Here is a 21,299-nt window from a genome sequence, read left to right on the forward strand (position 1 = left end):
AGATGAGCAGGGCATGTAGCACGTATGGGCGAATCAAGAAATGCATATAGAGTGTTAGTTAGGAGGCCGGAGGGGAAAAAGACCTTTGGGGAGGCCGAGACGTAGATGGGAAGATAATATTAAAATGGATTTGAGGGAGGTGGGATATGATGATAGAGACTGGATTAATCTTGCTCAGGATATGGACCAATGGCGGGCTTACGTGAGGGCGGCAATGAACTTCCGGGTTCATTAAAAGCCAGTAAGTAAGTATCAATGTTCTTGTAATGATATTGTCATGTGCTGAACTGTTATTGGCCCCTGGCTGTTGTACAGCACATTAAATATTAGTAAATAAATAAATAAACAAAAACAAATCAACGAATTTTGATTATTATTATTATTACCATTATTATTATTATTATTATTATTATTATTATTATTATTATTATTATTATTATTGTGTAAATTAATTTTAAGTGATAATCCGATTGAACAAAAAAAGTTATTTAAATGCCTAATGTGTCTTCCCTCACGTAAGAAGGACATCCTTAATAGCTTAAATAATAAATTGAAACAAAAAATTAATATCATTGTGTGCTAGTATATGATTTCTGCTTTTTGTGACCCTTTCTCTTACTATAAGCTGACTGCTCACTTTACAGCAAAGATAAGTCTCTGGTGATAGCCGGTCAATTTTCAAAAGAACATTCTACGAGGTTGTTTCCAATCTCTGATAACGAATTTGAATGACATCATGTGCGTCAGGAGTCACACGACAGCTGAACTGTGGCACGAGGTGACAGACCAGTAGTAAGTGATCTCATAGTTAGAGTGCACGGCGACTCACAGCAGAAATTCGCAAGAAAATCGATCCTTTTTGGAGGGGTACATTACGACCCTTTCCAATGCTAAGTACAGTTAAGTGAAAATAAAAGATGCCTGCAATAAACGAGGTTTCGTTATTTCCAAGAAAGGCATCTTCTGTGTACTTAATAACATTGGTAAAGCTCGAATGGAATTAATTTGTATCATCTCGTGGGGTGCTACGAGTTGTGACGGGAGATGGATTTGCATGCTTTTTCCACTCTGGAATTAATCCCATCCGAGCTTTGCCAGTCTTATTAGATACACAGTAGCTGCCTTTCTTGGAAAGAACGAAACCACGTTTTTTGCAGACTCCTATGATTTTCACATAACTGTACTTGGCATCGGAAAGGTTTGTTACGTACCCCTTCCAAAAATTCTCGATTTTCTTGGACATTGCTACTGTGATACACCGTGCACTCTGATTATGAAATCACTCACTGCTGTTCTGTCACCTCTCGCTGCAATTCAGCTGTCGGTGTGATCCCTGACGCGCATGACGTCATTCAAATTCGTTATCAGAGATCGGAAACAACTCTGTATATAATGAAATTGGTAGAACATTCTGCAAAAGAAAAAAATTACAGTATTGTACAATAATTATGGCAGTATCCAGTATAGTATATCAAAGCGAAGTGTGAAAGATGACTGAGAAAGGTATATAGATTTGAGATTTATAAGATCTTACAAACTGTAAATATGAGATTTATAAGACATGAAATATACGCAAATAGTCCAAATGGATCTAAACAGGCCTATGAAAATAATGAATACTGGCACAGTTAAATAACTATTCCATGAGAAAAAAGACTTCGAAAACGAAGGCAAAGAAACAGGAGATGAAATGTAATAAGAAAATAACGAAGAGGATTTGCACTTCATTTTCTTTTTACTACGTCATCTTCTCTGCCTTCTAATATACTGTTGGTATTCTGTTACGTTTGAAACGTTTTTCTTCCTCTTTTGAATTCTTCGCGTGTCATATTCTGTACAGTTTTCCCACTGGTGTCATTTGTAATATATCTTATGACTTCAGCGCACCATTTCTCAAAACTTTCTAGCTTTCCAAGTACTTCATCTTTGTACTCGGTGTTTTGCTTTCTTGCTTTTACGATTCTCCATGCTCATAAGTCAATGTAATTTCCTTCAAACGAAATAAATTTCTAGGACGGAAGGTCATCTTTGAAAGCACTTTACACTCCAAGTGTGGAAGCAATGATATACGCTACATTTTCATTTATGAGCCCTGGGATTAGACTTACGTGTTAACTCCATTTTCATAGCCTCCTCTTTTTCTGGCACTAAAAGGGAAGATATGAGAGTTTCTTTATATGGTAGCGATGCTACTTTATCCTGGATGAAACGCAATTGAATTTTATGAAGTTCTGTCGCTCCCAGTTATATTCAAATCAGTTTTCCTTTCCCCACTCTAACTTCGGGTTAAGTAGAAGAAATGCAATTCAGTCTGATTGCTTTCCACTTCATTGTCGACCAGCTGTGCTAATTTTACAGATTACTTCCACGTCTTTCTATTCTTTTACTTTTCCATTTCTTAATCCATCTTCGATCTCTTGTTCTCTACGGAACTTAACACTTTTGTTTCCTTCACTTGAATACAGCTATTGAAAAGTTGTGTTAAATGTACGTTGTACTGACGTGAAGGAGGTCTTTCCCTTTAAACTGCTTATAATTAAAAACACTTAGTCACAGCGACAGAAGTGCAGTTTCTAAGAAATATTTCTGGGTATACTTTTAAAGGTCGAGATAAAACTAGCCTGTAACAAATTCAGATGAAGAGAACACTTTCTTTAAGGGAACTGGGAAGTGATTTTTTTATTTTGCGTTTAAAAAAATATAAAACTTGCTCTTTAAAACAATATACAGGGATACAGGGTGGAAATGAAATAACTCTGCAAATTTTCACAGTGGATAACTCATCTTGTTTGTAACAAAAAAAGTGTAAAACCATATTGGTGGAAAGTTCACAGTTTTCTCAGGGACTTTTTTTTTTTTCAAATGTTTAACACCCTCTTGTAACTATTTCGTGTAGGATCGTCATTTTTGTCCATATCGATAGAAAATGTAATAAATAATTATTTATCTCTCTATCGTATTTCAATAGCGTCGACGGTTTTCGTGTAAATTTAATTTAAAACCCATTAATTTTAGGCTACTGAACGATCCGAGCAGATTGTAACGTTGTTACGAGAAGAAAGAAGACTGTGTTAGCGACAATGTTGCCAGAGTGCTGAAACTTCCAACTTAATTTTCTAATTAACCGTGCATTTAATCACAAAACGTAATATATATTTTCTATAAACCCAATATTCCCTTAATTATATTAAATACATACTCACCTATATTATATATACTCAATATATTAAAATCACCACACAAAGTAAATCAATATTTTATCATATTAAACTACTTAAGTAAACAACTATATTCAAAATGCAACAACGTCACTATTCAAAATTAATAAATTTAAGTGCACCCTATCGTCCCTTTCAATCTGCATGGTTATTTCACTCCCACCCTGTATATTTTGGGGAGCCTCACTGCAGATGAGCCCTTTAAATGACCTCGTTAAATTTGGCGGTGCATGTAATTCATACAACCTTCTTTTTTTTTTAATGCAGTTTTCCCTAAGTTGATATTTTTCAAACTTAAGTGCACTTTTCTCTAAAGCTACTGAATCAGTTTGCATGGAATTTTTACAGTGATTTCTGCAGCGTGTTTTCTACAAAGTAGACTTACGGGTTTAAGAATATCACACACATAACATGAGAAAAAAATATATGATGCTTTGAATAGAATTCCAAAAATTGTTAATCAAAGTTCAATACTTTTTCTTTTTCACTAAGAGTGAAATATGTAACTAATTTTTGCTTTATGATTGACAATATACATTACTTGGTAACTTAAAAAATTCAAGGTATATGAGTGAAGATTGTAGCAAGTAATGTGCACTTGAAGAATGAGATGCATTTAAGAAAGTTGGGAAAACAGGTTATCAGTTAGGGCATTTTTTCTGCACTTGGATGCGAAACTAATTAGTTGTCTTTTATACCACTGAATTAAGAATGATTTATTGTATAACCAAGGAAATTTGTATTCCACTCTGAACACCAAAAGCCTAGAAATATTGAACTAAACTTTTGTACTGAAATTCTTTAATCGCTCAGGCATCACTACCCACTTCCCTTAAGAATATACAGTTACAGTAATAAGTCATTCATGGCACGACAGCTCACGAAGGTCAAGACCTACGAGCCGACTGATGGTCTCTCGTCTACAAGCCTCAGCAGAGGTTAACGATCATTCAACCAGTACGAGGATATCATGTAGTCAGCATGATGATCCTTCAGTCATTATAGCTGGTTTTGGAAACCGGATTCTTCTCCCTATCTTAGTTCGCCAAATTCATTACGATGCTGGGTAGGCACCGGTCCCATACTCCGTCCAAAATTCAATGAAAAAATTCCTTCCTCACGAGGAATCGAACCAGCGTACATTTTGTAACGCGACTCCAGGTATGATGCCTTACACCAAGATATTACGGTGCAGGACTATACTAATACAAACGAAAGGGAAATTCAGAGATATTTTTAACAATAGATTAATCAGAACTGTCCTTGTACGTGATTCTAAAATTTGGCGTAAACGAAGGGTAAGGAGTAAGGATGTATTTAATAATAATAATAATAATAATAATAATAATAATAATAATTATTATTATTATTATTATTATTATTATTATATTGTATTATTATTATTATTATTATTATTATTATTATTATTATATACCCCTACTTGCTTAAGAAATTATTGTACCCTGTATTTAAAGTTTTTTCGTTAAAAAGGTAGATTTTTTTCCGGCTAGGGAGCGAAATTTTTATTTTCTGATACTGATTTTTTTACACAAAAACGAAATTCGTTAAGTTAAAATATTTTAAAATAGTTAATATGGCAAAAAAGCAGCGAACCGAAAATAATTTCGTAATACTGAATATTTCGTTATATTGGTGTTCGTTATAACGACATCTTTCCGTACTACTTACTACAGTAATCCCACGCTCACTTTAAATGAAAATGTTAATCATCTCACGTAGAAACATCCCTTCTAACTACGCCCACGAATCTCTACACAATATAGGCAGATATAACAATTAGTTGCTCATATTAGCTGTAAAGATATGAAAAATCAACTTGAAACGGCGCATAGGTATAGTGAGGATCACGTAAGTGTAGTTCCTAAAAGCTAATTTGACTGTCTCTTCTGTGTTGCCAACTAATACCAGTTATCACCAAAGAGGAAAAAATCAGAATGCTACGTACTATAATAATAATAATAATAATAATAATAATAATAATAATACCGTAAGTAACAATAATTAGGCCTACATGTCTTACTTATTTACCACATCTCATCTTTATATTGCGAGGTGTTTTCTACATGGTTCAATAAATTACGAAATAGTATATTTTCCTCCTGGACTTCTCGCAAATTATGTTAGCAATTAGGATTATTATGATCTAATATTAAAATTTATTTTGTCTGGCAACATGAAATTCATTACCTTAACTAAACAGTTTGCGATTCACGAAACCTAACCTAAACATATAATTTGAAATGAATTTCGAAAACAGAACACCATTTTAAAATGTACCTTACTTAAAATACTTTCAGGCACTTTCTTTCTTGCAGAAATCGCTACCATGCTATTTCCTCTCTCGGACATTTTAATAAAAATCTAAACACAGAATTTCACTAAAATGTCAATGTATTTGCATACATGTTTCATACGAAATAGGTCTATGTTTATTTCTTATTTAATTACATTTACCTGAATATAGAGCTGAATAGGAATCACAAGGAAACAGAACTGCATTGTGTATTGACATTAATATTAATACCGGTAGTAATAATGAATTAATTCACAAGCCTAGCATTTTCATCAGTTTACTTTACTGCAAACCGAAGTTATTGATGCCAACATAACAGTTAGAAAATAACTGCCAGTTGTAATATATGTCACTACCCGAAATTAGAAACGAAGTTGGTAAAATAAAATTCAACCTGAAAGCTAGAAAATATCTATAATCCACTAGCATATGTAGTACTAGGGGAAAAATTGTTAGGTTTCACCCTTAGGGTGTTAAGTAAGCTGACCCGGACTATACTTGGATGGAGTAGTTGAGTTAATATCGTAGTAAAACCCCACCTGGTCACTTGACATTCAAGTCAACACAACTAAAGTTCCATTCCCGCAACTGGGTGACGTATTCTACCTGTCTGTATATCCCTGATACAGTGCAGAACATTTTCCTTAATATTGATTTTCTCAGGTGGAGACCATAGGCGATGCCTACATGGTGGTAGGCGGTTTGCCTGTTAGGATTTCGGATCATGCTGACCAAATAGCAACAATGGCCCTGGATCTTTTGCATCAGAGTGGACGATTCAAGATACGACACCTACCATACACACCCCTGCGCCTCCGGATAGGCTTACACACAGGTAATTGCACCTCTATGATTAGCATATAGATTCACATGAAGAAGTAATATTGAAAAATTATGGTTTGGTCAACGATTATACACGATGAATGGAAACGTATTGAATTGATTCCCTAGAGTTATTAAGCAAGTCATTAATGAACAAAATTCTATCAAATAATGTTTTGATATATATGTATGTATTTATTTACACTGCAGTGGGCAAACACTCGGTGGCAGTGATAACTTAATTACATACAATAATTACAATTAATATACAATAATAATTACAATACACAAGAATTGAAGGATTTAGAGCCATAGTGGGCCAAGCGCCATTTATTGAAAATGGAGACAGCAAGGGCTAAAGTTAAGTGAATGCCATAATTTGATGAAGATTGACATGTCATTTAGTTTTAATGTGCATACTTTATATTACTTGCTATATGTTTCATTCAATTATGTTATTCACTTAATTTTATCCTCGCTTTCTCCGTTTTTAATATATGGCGCTTGGACCACTATGGCTCTGAACCCTTAAATTACAATTAATAATAATAGTTAAAATAACCTAATTAATGACACATTTCACTGACACTTTAACAGATCCATTTTATATTTCGAAGAGGAGTAGGGGTAGGTTACCGACATCTATACAAAGGTTTTTCCAAGACAATGGGTAAAAGGGATGTTTAATTACGGTTGGAAAAAAGAGTATACATACAGAATTTGATTGGTATTGACTGAAAATGTGTTAATATTTTATTTTTCACGTTACTTTTGGACGTGTTCGGTTTTGACCGAAAACCCATATTCCAATTTTATATGGCACTTATCTAATTTTGACTCAAAATCAATGCAGATATCGATAGAATTCAGTAAAATTATAACGAAAACTTCATAAACTCATTTTCGTAAAATTATGGACTTGTCTGGTTTTGGACGCTAGCTCATATGTGTGAAGGAATTTAATACGTTCTCTCCCAACCTTTATATTCATTTGATTGTTTACCCTATATAAATTTCTGTCACAATGTGAATGTTTTGCACGTATAGTTTCCTATATAATATAAAGAGAAATATATTGTAACGTAATTCTTTTTAAATAACAGATTTTTAAATAAATTTGCATTTATTAAAGGTTGTGTTGTGGTAACCGAAAAAGCAACATAACCGACTTTCCAAATACTTGTAAATTTTCATTTTCATTTCATTTATTGTATTCCATAGATTTTACAGTAGTATTGAAACTTTAAGATGTAGAACAAAAGAGTTACACCATATAATTTTTTTGTCGTTATGAGGTGAGACCGAGGATTCGTCATAGATTAGGCCTACCTGACATTTGCTTTACAGTTTGGGAAAACCTCGGAAGAAACCCAATCACATAATCAGTTCAAGCGGGAATCTGACCCAAGCCCGAGTGCAGATCCTGATCAACAGACAAGCGAGTCTGCAGACTGAGCTACGCTGGTGGCTCTGCAAGAATATGCAATACATAGCAAGCAGATTAATTCGAATTACAATCATATCCAATTCATCAGTTGAGATACGCAAAAATGTACAATAACTTATTTTTTTACGGCCTTCGTAATTGTGCTCGAGTGACCAAAATTTGTGTAAGCACTTTTGCCATTGTTAACATGATGGAAGAAAGAAGATTAACTTTTTTCTTCCCCCCATGAGAATGTTTGCTTGTAAGTACAAAGGAGAATACCATATTTATCTTCTTCATTGGCATATCAAGACAAAATCGTGCCAGTTCAAAGAGAGAAGCTTGACGATATTCGCAAACTAATGCGTTACATACCACATGAATATAAAGAATTTTACAATAATATTCTTCAGTGGCCTATTGTGGAAAAATAAGTTCATTTATATGCTGAACTTACGTATTAAGTACACAGTAGGCCTATGCATATATTATATCCGTAATTTGACAAATAAACTTTAGTTGAACTGAAATTATTATACTACAATTTTGATTCCTTGCAGAAACAGGACATGTCAAGCTAATATATATTGATGTATTTCATTAACAATTCATTAGATTCCAATAAATTTGGTATCTATTAGGCTTCTGTCTGAAGAAGCCAGTACTATAACCAATGATGTGGTCTACCACCAGTAATACCGTTTTTTGTGTCTACTGAAAAATTTAGTTTTCATGACATGTGCTGTTTCTGCAATCCCCGATTCAATTCATCAGTTGAATTATACAAAAATAGAGAATACATATGAAGCAGATTAATTCGGTTTACAAACATAAACAATTGATCAGTTGAGCTATAACAAAATACAGAGTGTCCCATAAATCTGGATTCTTAGGCAAAATCTCTGAAATACTGGTTCTTTTTCTTTACAGGTACTTCTGAAGCCAGAGTGATGTAGTTAAGTAAAGAGGAACGCATTCAAGTGATCCTGTACGCTGGTAACCGCAGTTATAGGGAAGATGTTCTCGAACTTAAGGCTGATTCACAATAAACCAGGAACGGAAACGACAACAACGAGAACGAGAACAGAAATAATGTTGAAATATATGTATTAAAATGTGATCATTCATAATAATCAATTGTGAATGTTCACATTTAAAAACATGTATTTTAACTATATTTCCGTTCTCGTTGTCGTTTCCGTTCCCGGTTTATTGTGAACCAGCCTTTAATCGGTTACACCTTAAACGAGAGCCGATTACACAAAGCTGGGTGGGAAATCTCATTAAAAATTATGAGAGACATGATAGACAAACTGTTCAGTGGACCACGAGAACGTCAACAGGCGAGCAGACAAGTTTTCTCACGCAACTGTTGTGTAATCGGCACTCTTTCAGGGTGCAACCGATTAAATTCCAGGGCAACTTCTGTGTGATTGCGGCTGTCAACAAACAAATCGCTTGAATGTCATTCTTCTTTACTTAGCAACATGACTTTGGCTTCAGAAGTACCTGTAAAGAAGAAGAAACAGTATTTCAGAGATTTGGCCTATGGTCTCAGACTTATGGGACACTCTGTACATTATACAACAATTAACAAGCACATTAATTCGATTTACAAACATAAACAATTCATCAGTTGAGCGATATAGGTCTCGCAAGCAGGAAGTACCGATGGAAGGAATTCGAATCAAACAATGCGATAAGGAAGAGCGGGCGACAGGAAAGGTCACGAGATAGCTTGAATGATATTCAAGAGTACAATCGAAAGAGAAATGACACTAATAGAATCAGTCTTGCATTATGATACGTCTTTAGTCTCTTTAGTTTGTTCCGTTGCATGTGAATACGTGTCTTATATCGCATTATTTCATGCGTAAACATATGTTGCGCGTTTAATTAGCTTCGAATTTTTCTCTTGCTATGTTCTTTATTTCCACAACGATATCCTCATCTGTTCATCTTCTTGGAAGAGACAGTACTTCCATTGGCTCACACCTCTCGCCCCCTTGGCGTGCCACAATACACACGTCAAAACAGACAGCAACGCCACCATTGCTTTTCGGTAATCGTTCCTTGCGCCAGCTTTAACAGAATAAATTATACAACACATAGCAAGCAGATTAATTCAATCTACAAGCATAAACAGTTCACCAGTTGAGCTAGTATCCAAAAATGCATCGTGAATTGCAGAAATCACACAAGTCACAATTTTTCTCAAACACAGTTTTTTATATTATATTCATACATTGGCCTTCCATGTGGTGCAGAAATCTTACACTCCAGTGTTCAATGTACATTTAACAGCATCAGTGAGTTACAGTGAATTGCTGAAAATTGCAGGAATACCATAAATCCGGGACATGTGGAATTTTGTTGAAACTAAAAAAATGTTGAGTTAGCTTTTCTTTGTATTTTATATAATTAAAAGAGTTTGAAGAATTAAGGTAAATATACAATTCACATAATTTTGCACTTTTGTGTGTTTGTGTATTTGTTTAAATTTCTTCATCTAAAAATTGTTTTAAACAAATAAAATGATTACTACTAGTCATTAATTGCAGAAACCTCACATGTCCAAGCAATTCAGAGTTTATTTTTCCAGAAAGTACTAAAGAAAGGAATTAAAGTTCATCTATGTCAGGCACTAGAACTTATTATTATGCTGTAATAAAAAAACTAGTCACTTCAAAATATTAAACGTTTCTGAAAATAATCAGTTTTGTGTACCTTTTGAAAACTATAGCAAGCTTATTAATTCGATTTACATACAGCATATAAAATTCATCAGTTTAAAATGGTGCGAAATAAATTTCACAACTCCATTTACTTTTTATTGTATCGGTAAAGCCTTGTGATGTTTAAAGAACATTTCCACTATCTATGAAATGATTTCCAGCCGAAAGGGAAAAAAATTTTTGCAAATAATAATCTAGAAGTAATTTTTATTACATGCTGTAAACGCAGAATATTAGTTGGAATATTGCATATATGCGATTGTAATTAAATTAATTATAATCCCACATTTCGACATATATACCTAACAGAACGGTCGCCATGAAACAGTTTCGCTCTGATAAATGTCGTCAGACTTTTACTGTTGCAGATAGAACTCGACTACCTAGGAAGTAATGTGTACGTTTTCACTAAGTATAGTGTAGCAAGGTTTTGTGTTGCGGAATATGGATAGATAACATAGGCTGGAGGGACGTCAAGGTTAGAGCATTAGTATACAGCTGACTTTCATTCAGTCCATTGCAGTTTAGTTCGTGGAAATAGAGTACAAATTACAACAGCGAATCTCCGAAATATCTTGGTCTTTAGCAACCATCTGATTCAACAGTCAAATTTTAGTGAAAGAAGTGAGAGATACTGGCTCGTTTTTTAAGGAACATAAATGCGTTCTAATTCAAGAAAACTCGATGATATAGGCTATATGCTGGATCAGTCTTCCACTAAATCGTTAAGTAATTTAGTTCAATAGGCAAATGTATCCAATTTGAAGGTCATCATCATCGTCATCATCTGCCTTAAAAGACGATAAAGTGATTGCTTCTCTTCCTATGTCCTAGGTCCTTGTTGTGCAGGCGTCGTGGGCCTCACTATGCCTCGCTATTGTCTGTTTGGTGATACTGTCAACACAGCATCCCGAATGGAGTCAACGGGTAAGTGTCAAGTAATGCAAATTCATGTAGCCACTTATATAGAAGTTCTGTAGTAGTTGCACAGAGTGTATGAAATAGACATATTCTAGCTGTTTATATGATAGGCTCACGGGACTTCTGAAACCTCTCCTCCCGAAGCGTGAAAATTTTTTGAGCGAGAAATTATCTGAATATTTTGCCTGGAACCATCCATTTGAGAGACAGAGTTTATTTACGTCTCGTAAATGTAGGATTCACAATGCTTTCCCTCACTTTCTTCACGAAAGAAACCATACTAAGTAATTTTGAAATACTATAAATAATTATATCATAGTTATTTATACAACTTGTGTGTAAAGTGGAACTTTTTTGCACATGTGGATTGATTCTGAGAACGAACTGTGGGGAGTGCTGAAATTACACAAGTCCACGACGTTATGGGCATTATGCACTACAGTACTTTTGTTCTGGAATTATTATGATATATTTTGTTGACATTTCCGTAGATGAAGTGTTCAAAATGTCGACCTCCTGCTTGAATACAGGTTGCAGCACGTCGTCACATTGAGATTCGAACATACTTGGCCACCACACTCGCCAGATTTCAACTCATTGCACTTCTTTCTGTGGGGACACTTAAGTCGTTGGTATATTTGACTTTTGTGGTTAATGAAGGAATTCTCCATCAGCAGATTCTATAAGGCTGTCAGAAAATAAGAATTATACCATAAATGTTGGGAGAATGTTCGGATCTGGATGAGATGACGAGCTGAACAGTTTTTCGTAGGAAAAGTAGACCTTTTCTTAGCACCGTGGAATAGGCATAATGTTACTTCATCGCACATTATTTTTTAATAATTTATTGATCGATCAGCGCATTTAGAGCTATACGGATCATTTCTAAATAAAATATAAATACAATACATGACACTGAACTGAGGGCACACTAGATTGGGCTTCTCAATGAACAAAAATAATTGTTAATAAATAATTATATACATAGGTTGGTGTGATGATAAATTTTGATTATAATATGAGGTGCAGTGGAAGTCGGCTCTTGAATCTAGTGGGAAATGTTGACTTCCTTCCGAGAGAGTAGTGGATGGCGCCTGGAACATTTTCTAGGTTGTTGTAGAACTTCTTAGCTTGTGAATGAATAAACTGTTTGATTGTGTCAATACCAGTTTCTCTGTGTCGTTGGCTGTTACGGACAAACCAAGGAGAATTGAGTGAAATTCGTAGGACTTTATTTTAAAATGATTGGATGTGTTATCGCACATTTGCGATGGAATAACTTTATTGCATTCTTCATGGCCCACTATGTTATATAGAATTAATAGTAATAGCATTGAATAATTTCGAGGGAAAAATTGTTCCGGGGCCGGGTATCGAACCCGGGACCTTTCGTTAAACGTACCTACGCTCTCCCACTGAGCTACCCGGGAACTCTACCCGACACCGATACAATTTTTCCCTCTATATCCACAGACCTCAAAGTGGGCTGACAACCGTCAAGCAACCAACATTCGAGTGCACACTAACTCTGTGTGACTTTAAATTGTGGTTTTCTGTTACGTACAGTGACGTGCATTATGCAAATTAAACTTTCAGGAATAACTCCCTGTAAAGTTAATTTGAATGTCGGGTAGAGTTCCCGGGTAGCTCAGTGGGAGAGCGTTGGTACGTTTAACGAAAGGTCCCGGGTTCGATACCCGGCCCCGGAACAATTTTTCCCTCGAAATTATTCAAATTAACTTTACAGGGAGTTATTCCTGAAAGCTTAATTTGCAAAGTAATAGCATTGTTTATGTGGTAACAGGTCTCTTTATTACTGTAATAAATAAAATTATGTATACAACATGTGTGTGAAGTGGAATCCCTTTTACTCGTGCAAAAACGTCCACTTCACACACAAGTTGCATAAATATTTCGCATCAACTGCGACCTATTTTTAGAATGGAAAAAGATCCCGCATTCGGTTCAGATTATTGCGCCATACAAGTGTAAAAATGTTAAGAGTGATAGAACGAACTAAACTACAGTATTTATAAGCGAATACTTGAAAAATGTAATTTAACGTCTTCTCCATGTTACGTTGTACACCGACGTTCAAAGACAACTGACCTACAATTTTCTGATCTTTTAAGCGAACTTTCTAACCACGGGATGAGACAAAATCAAAGATATAACAAATGGACAAACTTCGAAATAGTTCCGCTTGTTCTCAATAGGTGGCACTATTATTGGGACGGTTAAAAAGTGTTGGGGAAAATGATGTAGATTAAAGCGTAAATTATTGCCATAATTGACAATATCAGCGTTTTCGCGCGAAACGCAGTTTTGTTTCACAATCAGCAGAGAGGGATGACATTTTGAATTCTATAATGCGGGTATATTTATGTCCGATTGGCGACATTTTTATCTTTGCCATGTATTCATAAAGGCTCCCCCAAACAGACGCGATACGGAATGCGTTACGATAGCGTTACGATTTTGCGATGAATGTTTTCATTGCGTTCAATGATTGTGTTCACACACACGCGATTATCGCAATATGCGTTATTATCGCAGCAAGTAGAACGCGACGATTTTGCGTTCTATTCTCCCGGAGATGTAGATCGCGAGAACGCCACGCGTTTATTTTGATGCTGGGTTGAAGTGTGTCATTTATGGATTCATCTTCAAAGGAAGAGGAACTTCTCTTTCTTGGATGAGAATCGTCGCAGGCAAAGCAGGTGCAGGTAAGTCCATGGTAGTCATGTATGATTAAGATAAAGAATATAAAAAGGTATAAAGTGATGATTTAGCTTTTCTTTGCCAAGAATGTGAAATAAATAACAAGTACACCTACCTGATCATAAACTTTATTTTTTTTTTAATTTGCTCTTTTTGTTGCAGGAGGTTGTGGATTCACGAGTTAAATGCCACAAGGGAAGAAAAAGATTAATTTTATACCTTAGTTCAACAACTAACCATAGCACTCTGCTAACCTTGAAGAGCCTACTAGTAAAGAATTTCAATGTTTAGAGTACCCATAAAATAACGAATTTTAATGTGAAGTAAATTCAGTAGTAATTTATTCTAAACATACCTACGTCTAATGATTTACTTACATAAGTATATCTAGAGTGTGGTAAGATATTAAAAGTAATAAAACTCCGAGAAACAAATTACATAACTTTTTGTTTCCACATATCGGTACTTTATTAATTTTATATTTCTGCACAATTATTTATAATATTGTACAAGCATTTTGCAATTTGCACAAATGTTTTTTCATTTGTGCATTTTTGCGACAGTTATTTATTTTCTAGCGTAAACCCCGCGTCAGTCTCCAAGCCAGTATGACATCAAATTATAAATAAATAATTGCACTTATTGTTTACATCTAACTTCGTAGCTATCTCCTTCCATTTCTTCTCCTTTTCCATGTCAAGGATTTTCCTTTACGAACTCAATAAAAAAGTCCACGTTCGTTTACAAGTAATCCGAAATCGCAATCTGTGAGCACAAGTGATATACATCTGCTGAAGGTAACTGGTCTTTGCGCTGTAGCTGGAAAATTAAAATCCGCATATGTGGTCACCCATTACGATACTCTGATTGGCTGGGGACGTTAGAATATCGTATATCGCGGACGCGCCACTTTGGGCACCTCTTCGCGATAGTGCCATATTGCGTTATCGCGAAATCGTAACGCTATCGTAACGCATTCCGTATCGCGTCTGTTTGGGGAGGCCTTAAAAGTAATAACTAATAACTAAAGAACTTACACGAGCAAATTATCGATCACAGTCAATTAATAGGGATAAGGTATCTTTGAACACCAGTGTACTGTTATTTCCTAATTGGTATGTATACAAATGTGTTTCGTTAACGACCCATTTAATATAATCGTTTTATAATCTTACGAAAATATAGATTCTAGTCTGTTGGACAACGAGCTTTGGAGGAAGAAGTCTATATATTTCGGTTGAATAAACCTATGTGTATCAGTTATTATAAAATGTATAATATGCCGGTAACGTATTTTAATAAATTAATCTTAATTCAGCAATCCAAGGATAATCAGAACTTAGTCTCCATATCTGTGGTGACGAGTTTATACTTTCGATATATCGATTTATATCCCACAAGTACTTTCGAATGTTTGTTATTTATGTTATCAGAAATGGCGGTAAATAGTGTTTACTATGAGTGTCATAAGTTCATTGAGTTATGTGTGCAACTGCGAAGCCATTTTCTTGTTAAATTTGTGTATATATATTTTTGGTTAGGTTACGTGTGCGATATTATTACTAATAATTCAGAAATCTATGGAGGAAAATGAAGGCTTCTTGAGGAAAGTAAGTGTCATGTACTTCTCTCTTGTTAGGTAACACTTATTCTTATAAACTTGGTTTTCATTACAGAATAATATAACTTAACAGATGTTTATGGACTAATTCTATGACGTTTGGTTAAAGAGAAATAAGTCATAAAAAAGTTGGGCGCGCTTCCGAACAGGGGCAGCGGCATTTCCTCTAAGGTTAGAGCCCAGTTTAGGTGTGTGTATATTAATCGAAAATTAGAGGCTAGAAAATATTGAGGATGTGACGCATGTTTATATGACATTTTTTCCGATTAAAGACAATTTGAATAAAGTTCTGGGTTAGAAGACAGCATTGCTAATTCAAAGAATGTGAGCGAAAAGTCTCATCTAGGTTCACAAAAACGCACCGCGTTTTATAAATATAGTGATGGAGGTGGAGGTGAATATAAACAAACAAAAACCCGAGTGTCTATACGCGGAAATGTTTTCTCAATTCAGTCGATGGTGCCGAATAACCTAAAAATAGGCTATATTTAGAACTGCCGTTTTTAACGTCATACTTGTGTGAATCGGCATTTTATACCATAAAAATAGTGAAATCTAAACAAAGGAACAGACTGTTGCATCTTGAACATGATTTACCTGTTGGCCTGTTAGGATTTTTGACACATAGCTTTGTTTTTTCCTAATGCCACCCAAGTTGCTGCTTGCTTTTTTAGAATTATCGATTGCGAATTAACATATCTACAACACTGGATGTCCGACACTACATAGAAGTTACTTATTATTATATTGTTAATAAAAACAAATAAGTGTGTCGCGATATCGTGGGCGTTCAGTAAATTGTGTCGTCAGTCAAAAAAGTTGGGAAGCACTGTACTAAGTGATGTGAAATATGTTTGGAGTTTATATTTTGAAGTGTTCTTTGACATTATTTCACGTGTTAAATAATCAGTTTTAGGTTACTTACATCGATGAACTCTTAATTTTAAGCATTCCTGCTGCTCAGAAAGAGTTCAGCTGATGTTCTCTATCCATTTGTGTACTGAGATCTCTAGTAATATATTCAGTAGTCTATAACCAAAGCTTGGAATTACTTTTGTACTAATTCAGTGGGATAATGATGAAATTCTGAGGTTATGGTTAAATTATGTTACATTGGCGCTAAACACGTGAAGAAACGGCGTAAAAAAGTGGTAAATACCTAAAAGATGTCGCTCTCATCCAGGAACAAAATCGCGTAAAAAGACAGCATATACTATCCTGAGATACCTAGCCTGACCTAAAGCAAAAATCGAGTAAATAAACTAAATCTAACCTGAGGAAACCAAACCTAACCCTAAGTAAAATTCACATTCTGAATAACGAAGTGAGAAACCTCTTCTGGATAATTACCATAATAATAACTATACAGGATGTTAAAAAAGTATCCAATATTTTAGGAGGTGATAGCATGCATAAAACAAGAAAATGTCTCACAAACATGGGCCCTACAATACATAATTTCTGAGATCTGAACACTTATTCATAGGAGGTGCTCAATGTGACGTCTATTTTTGACAATGCATTTCTCTGCCCTACAATTCAGCAGACTACCAGATAATCATATCGTAGTTGACACCCCTGGAATGGAATAATGATACGTCGTAAGGGATACTGAAAACAAAAGTCTGGTTGCGGATATGAGCGGGGTTCAGAATAGATGGTGTTGTGAATTTTCGTAATCAGCATGTGTGGGCTGATGAAAATTCCCATGCAGTTGAAGAAACAAGGCATCAGCACCGATTCTCAATGAACGTATGGGCAGGCGTTATTGGTGGTAGATTAATAGGGCCATACGTGCTACCACCGAGACTTTCAGGACTTTCTTATTAACGTATTGCCTGCCTTGCTGGAGAATGTGTCATGTCAGCAGAGACTAAAGATGTAGTTCATGCACGATGGCGCACCAGCACATTTTCTCCGCAATGTGCGTGAACACCTGACGCTGACATTTCAGGACCGCTGGATTGATCGGGGAAGCCCCACAACTTGGCCTGCTCATTCCCCAAACCTAAATCCCCTACACTTTTGGTTATGGGAAACACATGAAGGAACCAGTTCAATTTCAAAGAGTGCGTGATTCCTTACTCCAAGGGCAGAGGAATGCATTGCCATGAATGGAAGTCACATTGAGCACATTCTATGAACAAGTGTTCAAATCTCAGAAAGTATATGTTGTAGGATCCATGTTTATTAGACATTATTTTGTTGTTTTGATGCATATTAGCACCTCCTGAAATATTGGATACATTTTTTAGCACCCTCTATACTTATATTTAATCGAGTGTTCATTATGTAATGTCATATAAACTTAGTGTATGAAACAGTTTGTGGCTACGGAAATGGATCCCTTTCATATATTGTGCTGAAATACATTTTCTCAGTATGGTTTTGGCTTGTGTGCCCGGGACAATCTGGGAAAGACAGAGCAAGGCGAAAATGTTCAAATTGACATTAACTTTTTCGAAGTAGGTACTCCGGATCGCAAAACCTTTTCCTCAGGGAAAGAGATCCTTGCCTCCATGGAATGTCCCAAGCTGTCTTCAGGTCTTTAATTTATTTTATCATATTATATAGTTGATATGATAACTACTAAACTAGAGGCAGTTCGGAAGGCGGTCGGCTGCTACATACGCCGAATCATTTCTGGTATGTGACGTCACAAGCTTGTACAATACAACCAATCGGAATCAGTCTGTAACAAGTACTTCCCGAGTCCATTTGTTCACTGTGAGTGTTTCAATACATTGAATAAGTAAAACTAACATTTAGTGTGTGTGTGTGTGTGCGTGCGTGTGTGTGTGTGAGAGAGATTGTTTTTTTTAACAGTATATATTTCAACATACCCCATTACATAGGTAATATTACATGTTTTGACATTTCTAGATAATTACATTTTTAAGATTGCAAATTTGCCAGTTGCGTAATCAATAAATATCTGTGTGATAAGATTTACGATGAGAATAAATTATAGTTAAGTACCATTCCAAATTCTGAATTCTTGCACCTTCCTACTTACAAACTTTCAAATTACATTAGCATTATTAATTCAAGATTATAAGACCCTGTGTTTCCCTAGTTACAATTTTAAATTACATCAGCAGCAATAATTTAAGTATATATCATTCCTACATTTTCCTAGTTACAGATTTCAATTCAATAAGCAATAAACACACAAAAGGATAAAGATAATATACCAGTAAGTTACATAGATAGATCAAAAGACATTAAGGACATGGACATAGTTCCACATTATCAGTTTTACAAATTACACATACAATTAGAATATAATCATCTTAAAATATATTTACAAATTACCAACCCCACATAAGAATAGAAACACACTAAAGTATATTTAGAAATTATCAAGACTTCACTTTTACTATCCTAGATTTCAATTCAATAAGCAATAAACCCACAAAAGGATAAAGATAATATACCAGTAAGTTACACAGATAGATCAAAAGACATTAAAGACATGGACATAGTTCCACAGTATCAGTTTTATAAGTTACACATACAATTAGAATATAATCATCTTAAAATATATTTACAAATTATCAAACCCCACATAAGAATAGAAACACACTAAATTATATTTAAAAATTATCAAGACTTCACTTTCACTATCCTAGATTTCAATTCAATAAGCAATAAACACACAAAAGGATAAAGATAATATACCAGTAAGTCACACAGATAGATCAAAAGACATTAAGGACATGGACATAGTTCCACAGTATCAGTTTTACAAATTACACATTACACATACAATTAGAATATAATCATCTTAAAATATATTTACAAATTTCCAAACCCCACATAAGAATAGAAACACACTAAATTATAATTAAATATTATCAAGACTTCACTTTCATTATCCTATTTACAAGTTTTGCAGTTTCACTGTCAAGTTTGATGTTTCACAGAATTGTGAAGTCTATACCGCGGACGAAGGTCGAAAATATTTGGACGTAGTTGGAGGCCAGTGCTTCGCACGTTGTTGGCCACTTGCCTCCTGCTTCTTGGATTTTTCTTATCATATCGTTCCTTTGTCTGGTCACTATGCTACAATCAAATATTACGTGATTGACTGTTTGTTCCTGCTGTCCGCATGGGCATATGGGAGACTCTGTTATTCTAAATCTGTGGAGATATGCCCTCAGCTTTCCGTGTCCTGTTATCATTGCTCTGAATTCCGGGGAAATGGGTACCTTTCGGCTCAACCTCCTCTTGACTGAGGGGAAAAAAGGCTTTGCTTATCCTTCCTTTCGTCGAATTGGACCATTGTTGCTGCCACATGTCGAGCCCCTCTCCTTCTCTCGTGTCAGAATAACTTCTCTTGGTGTTTTGTTGTAGACGACTTCACTCCTCTAACGCCGCTGCTTTCGCCAATCTGTCTGCTAGTTCGTTGCCCATTATACCGGAATGTCCTTTGACCCAGCCGAAGTGTATTATCCACTTGGATTGTGTTAATTCTATAACTTTTGTTTTTATTCTCTCAATTATTCTGCTCCGTTTGGATTTGTTACTCAGTAGGTCTAATGTTATCTTGCTATCACTGTATATGGGGACAAGCTTCTCTTCGTCTGATCGGTCTTGGATTCCTTGGAGCGTTTTTAGTACCTTTAAGACTGCAATTTGTTCAGCTTGGTTGTTTGTACAGTTTTTGTGTAATTTGTATTTTAGTTGTTGTGTTGGGTTCCCGTTCTCGAATATAATTCCTGCTGCTCCTACATTTTCTCCGGTCTTGCTACCATCGGTATACACTTCGGTTGGATATAGGGCTCCTTGTTCCACTTCGTGAATGACTGGTGATTGTGCAGGATGTCGCCAGTATTTAGGTTCCAGTGGGGAGAGAGAGAGAGAGAGAGAGAGAGAGAGAGAGAGAGAGAGAGAGAGAGAGTGCGTGCGTGCATGTGTGTGTTAAATAAATGGAAGAAGAGACTGTAAAAAGACAAATATTTCTCAGGCAGGCGCGAAAATTAGTGTTCAAGGTGTATAATTATTTTAAAAACGTTGACGAGCAGAACGCTGCCGGCCATCTTGATGCTGGATGCAACGTTGCCAACGGACAAGAAACGACTGCAGAAGCATGTGGTGTGGGATTGAGAACCGTGCAAAGAATATTGTTAGTGAAGGAAAGCGATTTTGTTTGGTGTCATGCTTACAGTAATCAACGGCTAAGATCATTATTGTATTTTGATCATTTAAATTCTCTCCTACGCTATTTGTATTGCACGTGCTCGTGAAGTACTATGTGGCAATGTTGTACGCTACCTTGCTCTCTCTATCTATCTCTCTCGACGCAAACGCTAGCAGACTACCGCCTTCCGAAATGCCGTCGATTATAGTTGTGTAAAAGATATACACGCTCCAAATGGTGAACCTTGGACATTGTTTCTATGAATGGCAATGTGGTCTTTAAATTCAAAGAGATATAAGAGCAAAGTTAATTAAGAATAATACAATATAAGTTGTTACTTTTGTATCATGATTATAAACGAAACATGATATCTTGCAG

The 21,299-nt window shown here is 35.4% G+C and overlaps 1 protein-coding gene across 1 annotated transcript in view; it reads left to right on the forward strand.

The window, feature by feature from the left end:
• The window catches only part of LOC138703394 (retinal guanylyl cyclase 2), a 1,174,702-nt gene that overhangs the window by 1,132,189 nt on the left and 21,214 nt on the right, over positions 1-21,299 (forward strand). Inside the window, exons 19-20 of the mRNA XM_069831228.1 lie at positions 6,196-6,367; positions 11,350-11,442. Coding sequence (XP_069687329.1) covers positions 6,196-6,367; positions 11,350-11,442 — 265 coding nt within the window. The remainder of the gene's footprint in view (positions 1-6,195; positions 6,368-11,349; positions 11,443-21,299) is intronic.

Source organism: Periplaneta americana, chromosome 7 (assembly GCF_040183065.1).
Source record: "Periplaneta americana isolate PAMFEO1 chromosome 7, P.americana_PAMFEO1_priV1, whole genome shotgun sequence".
In the NCBI taxonomy this organism is placed as follows: Eukaryota; Metazoa; Arthropoda; class Insecta; order Blattodea; family Blattidae; genus Periplaneta; species Periplaneta americana.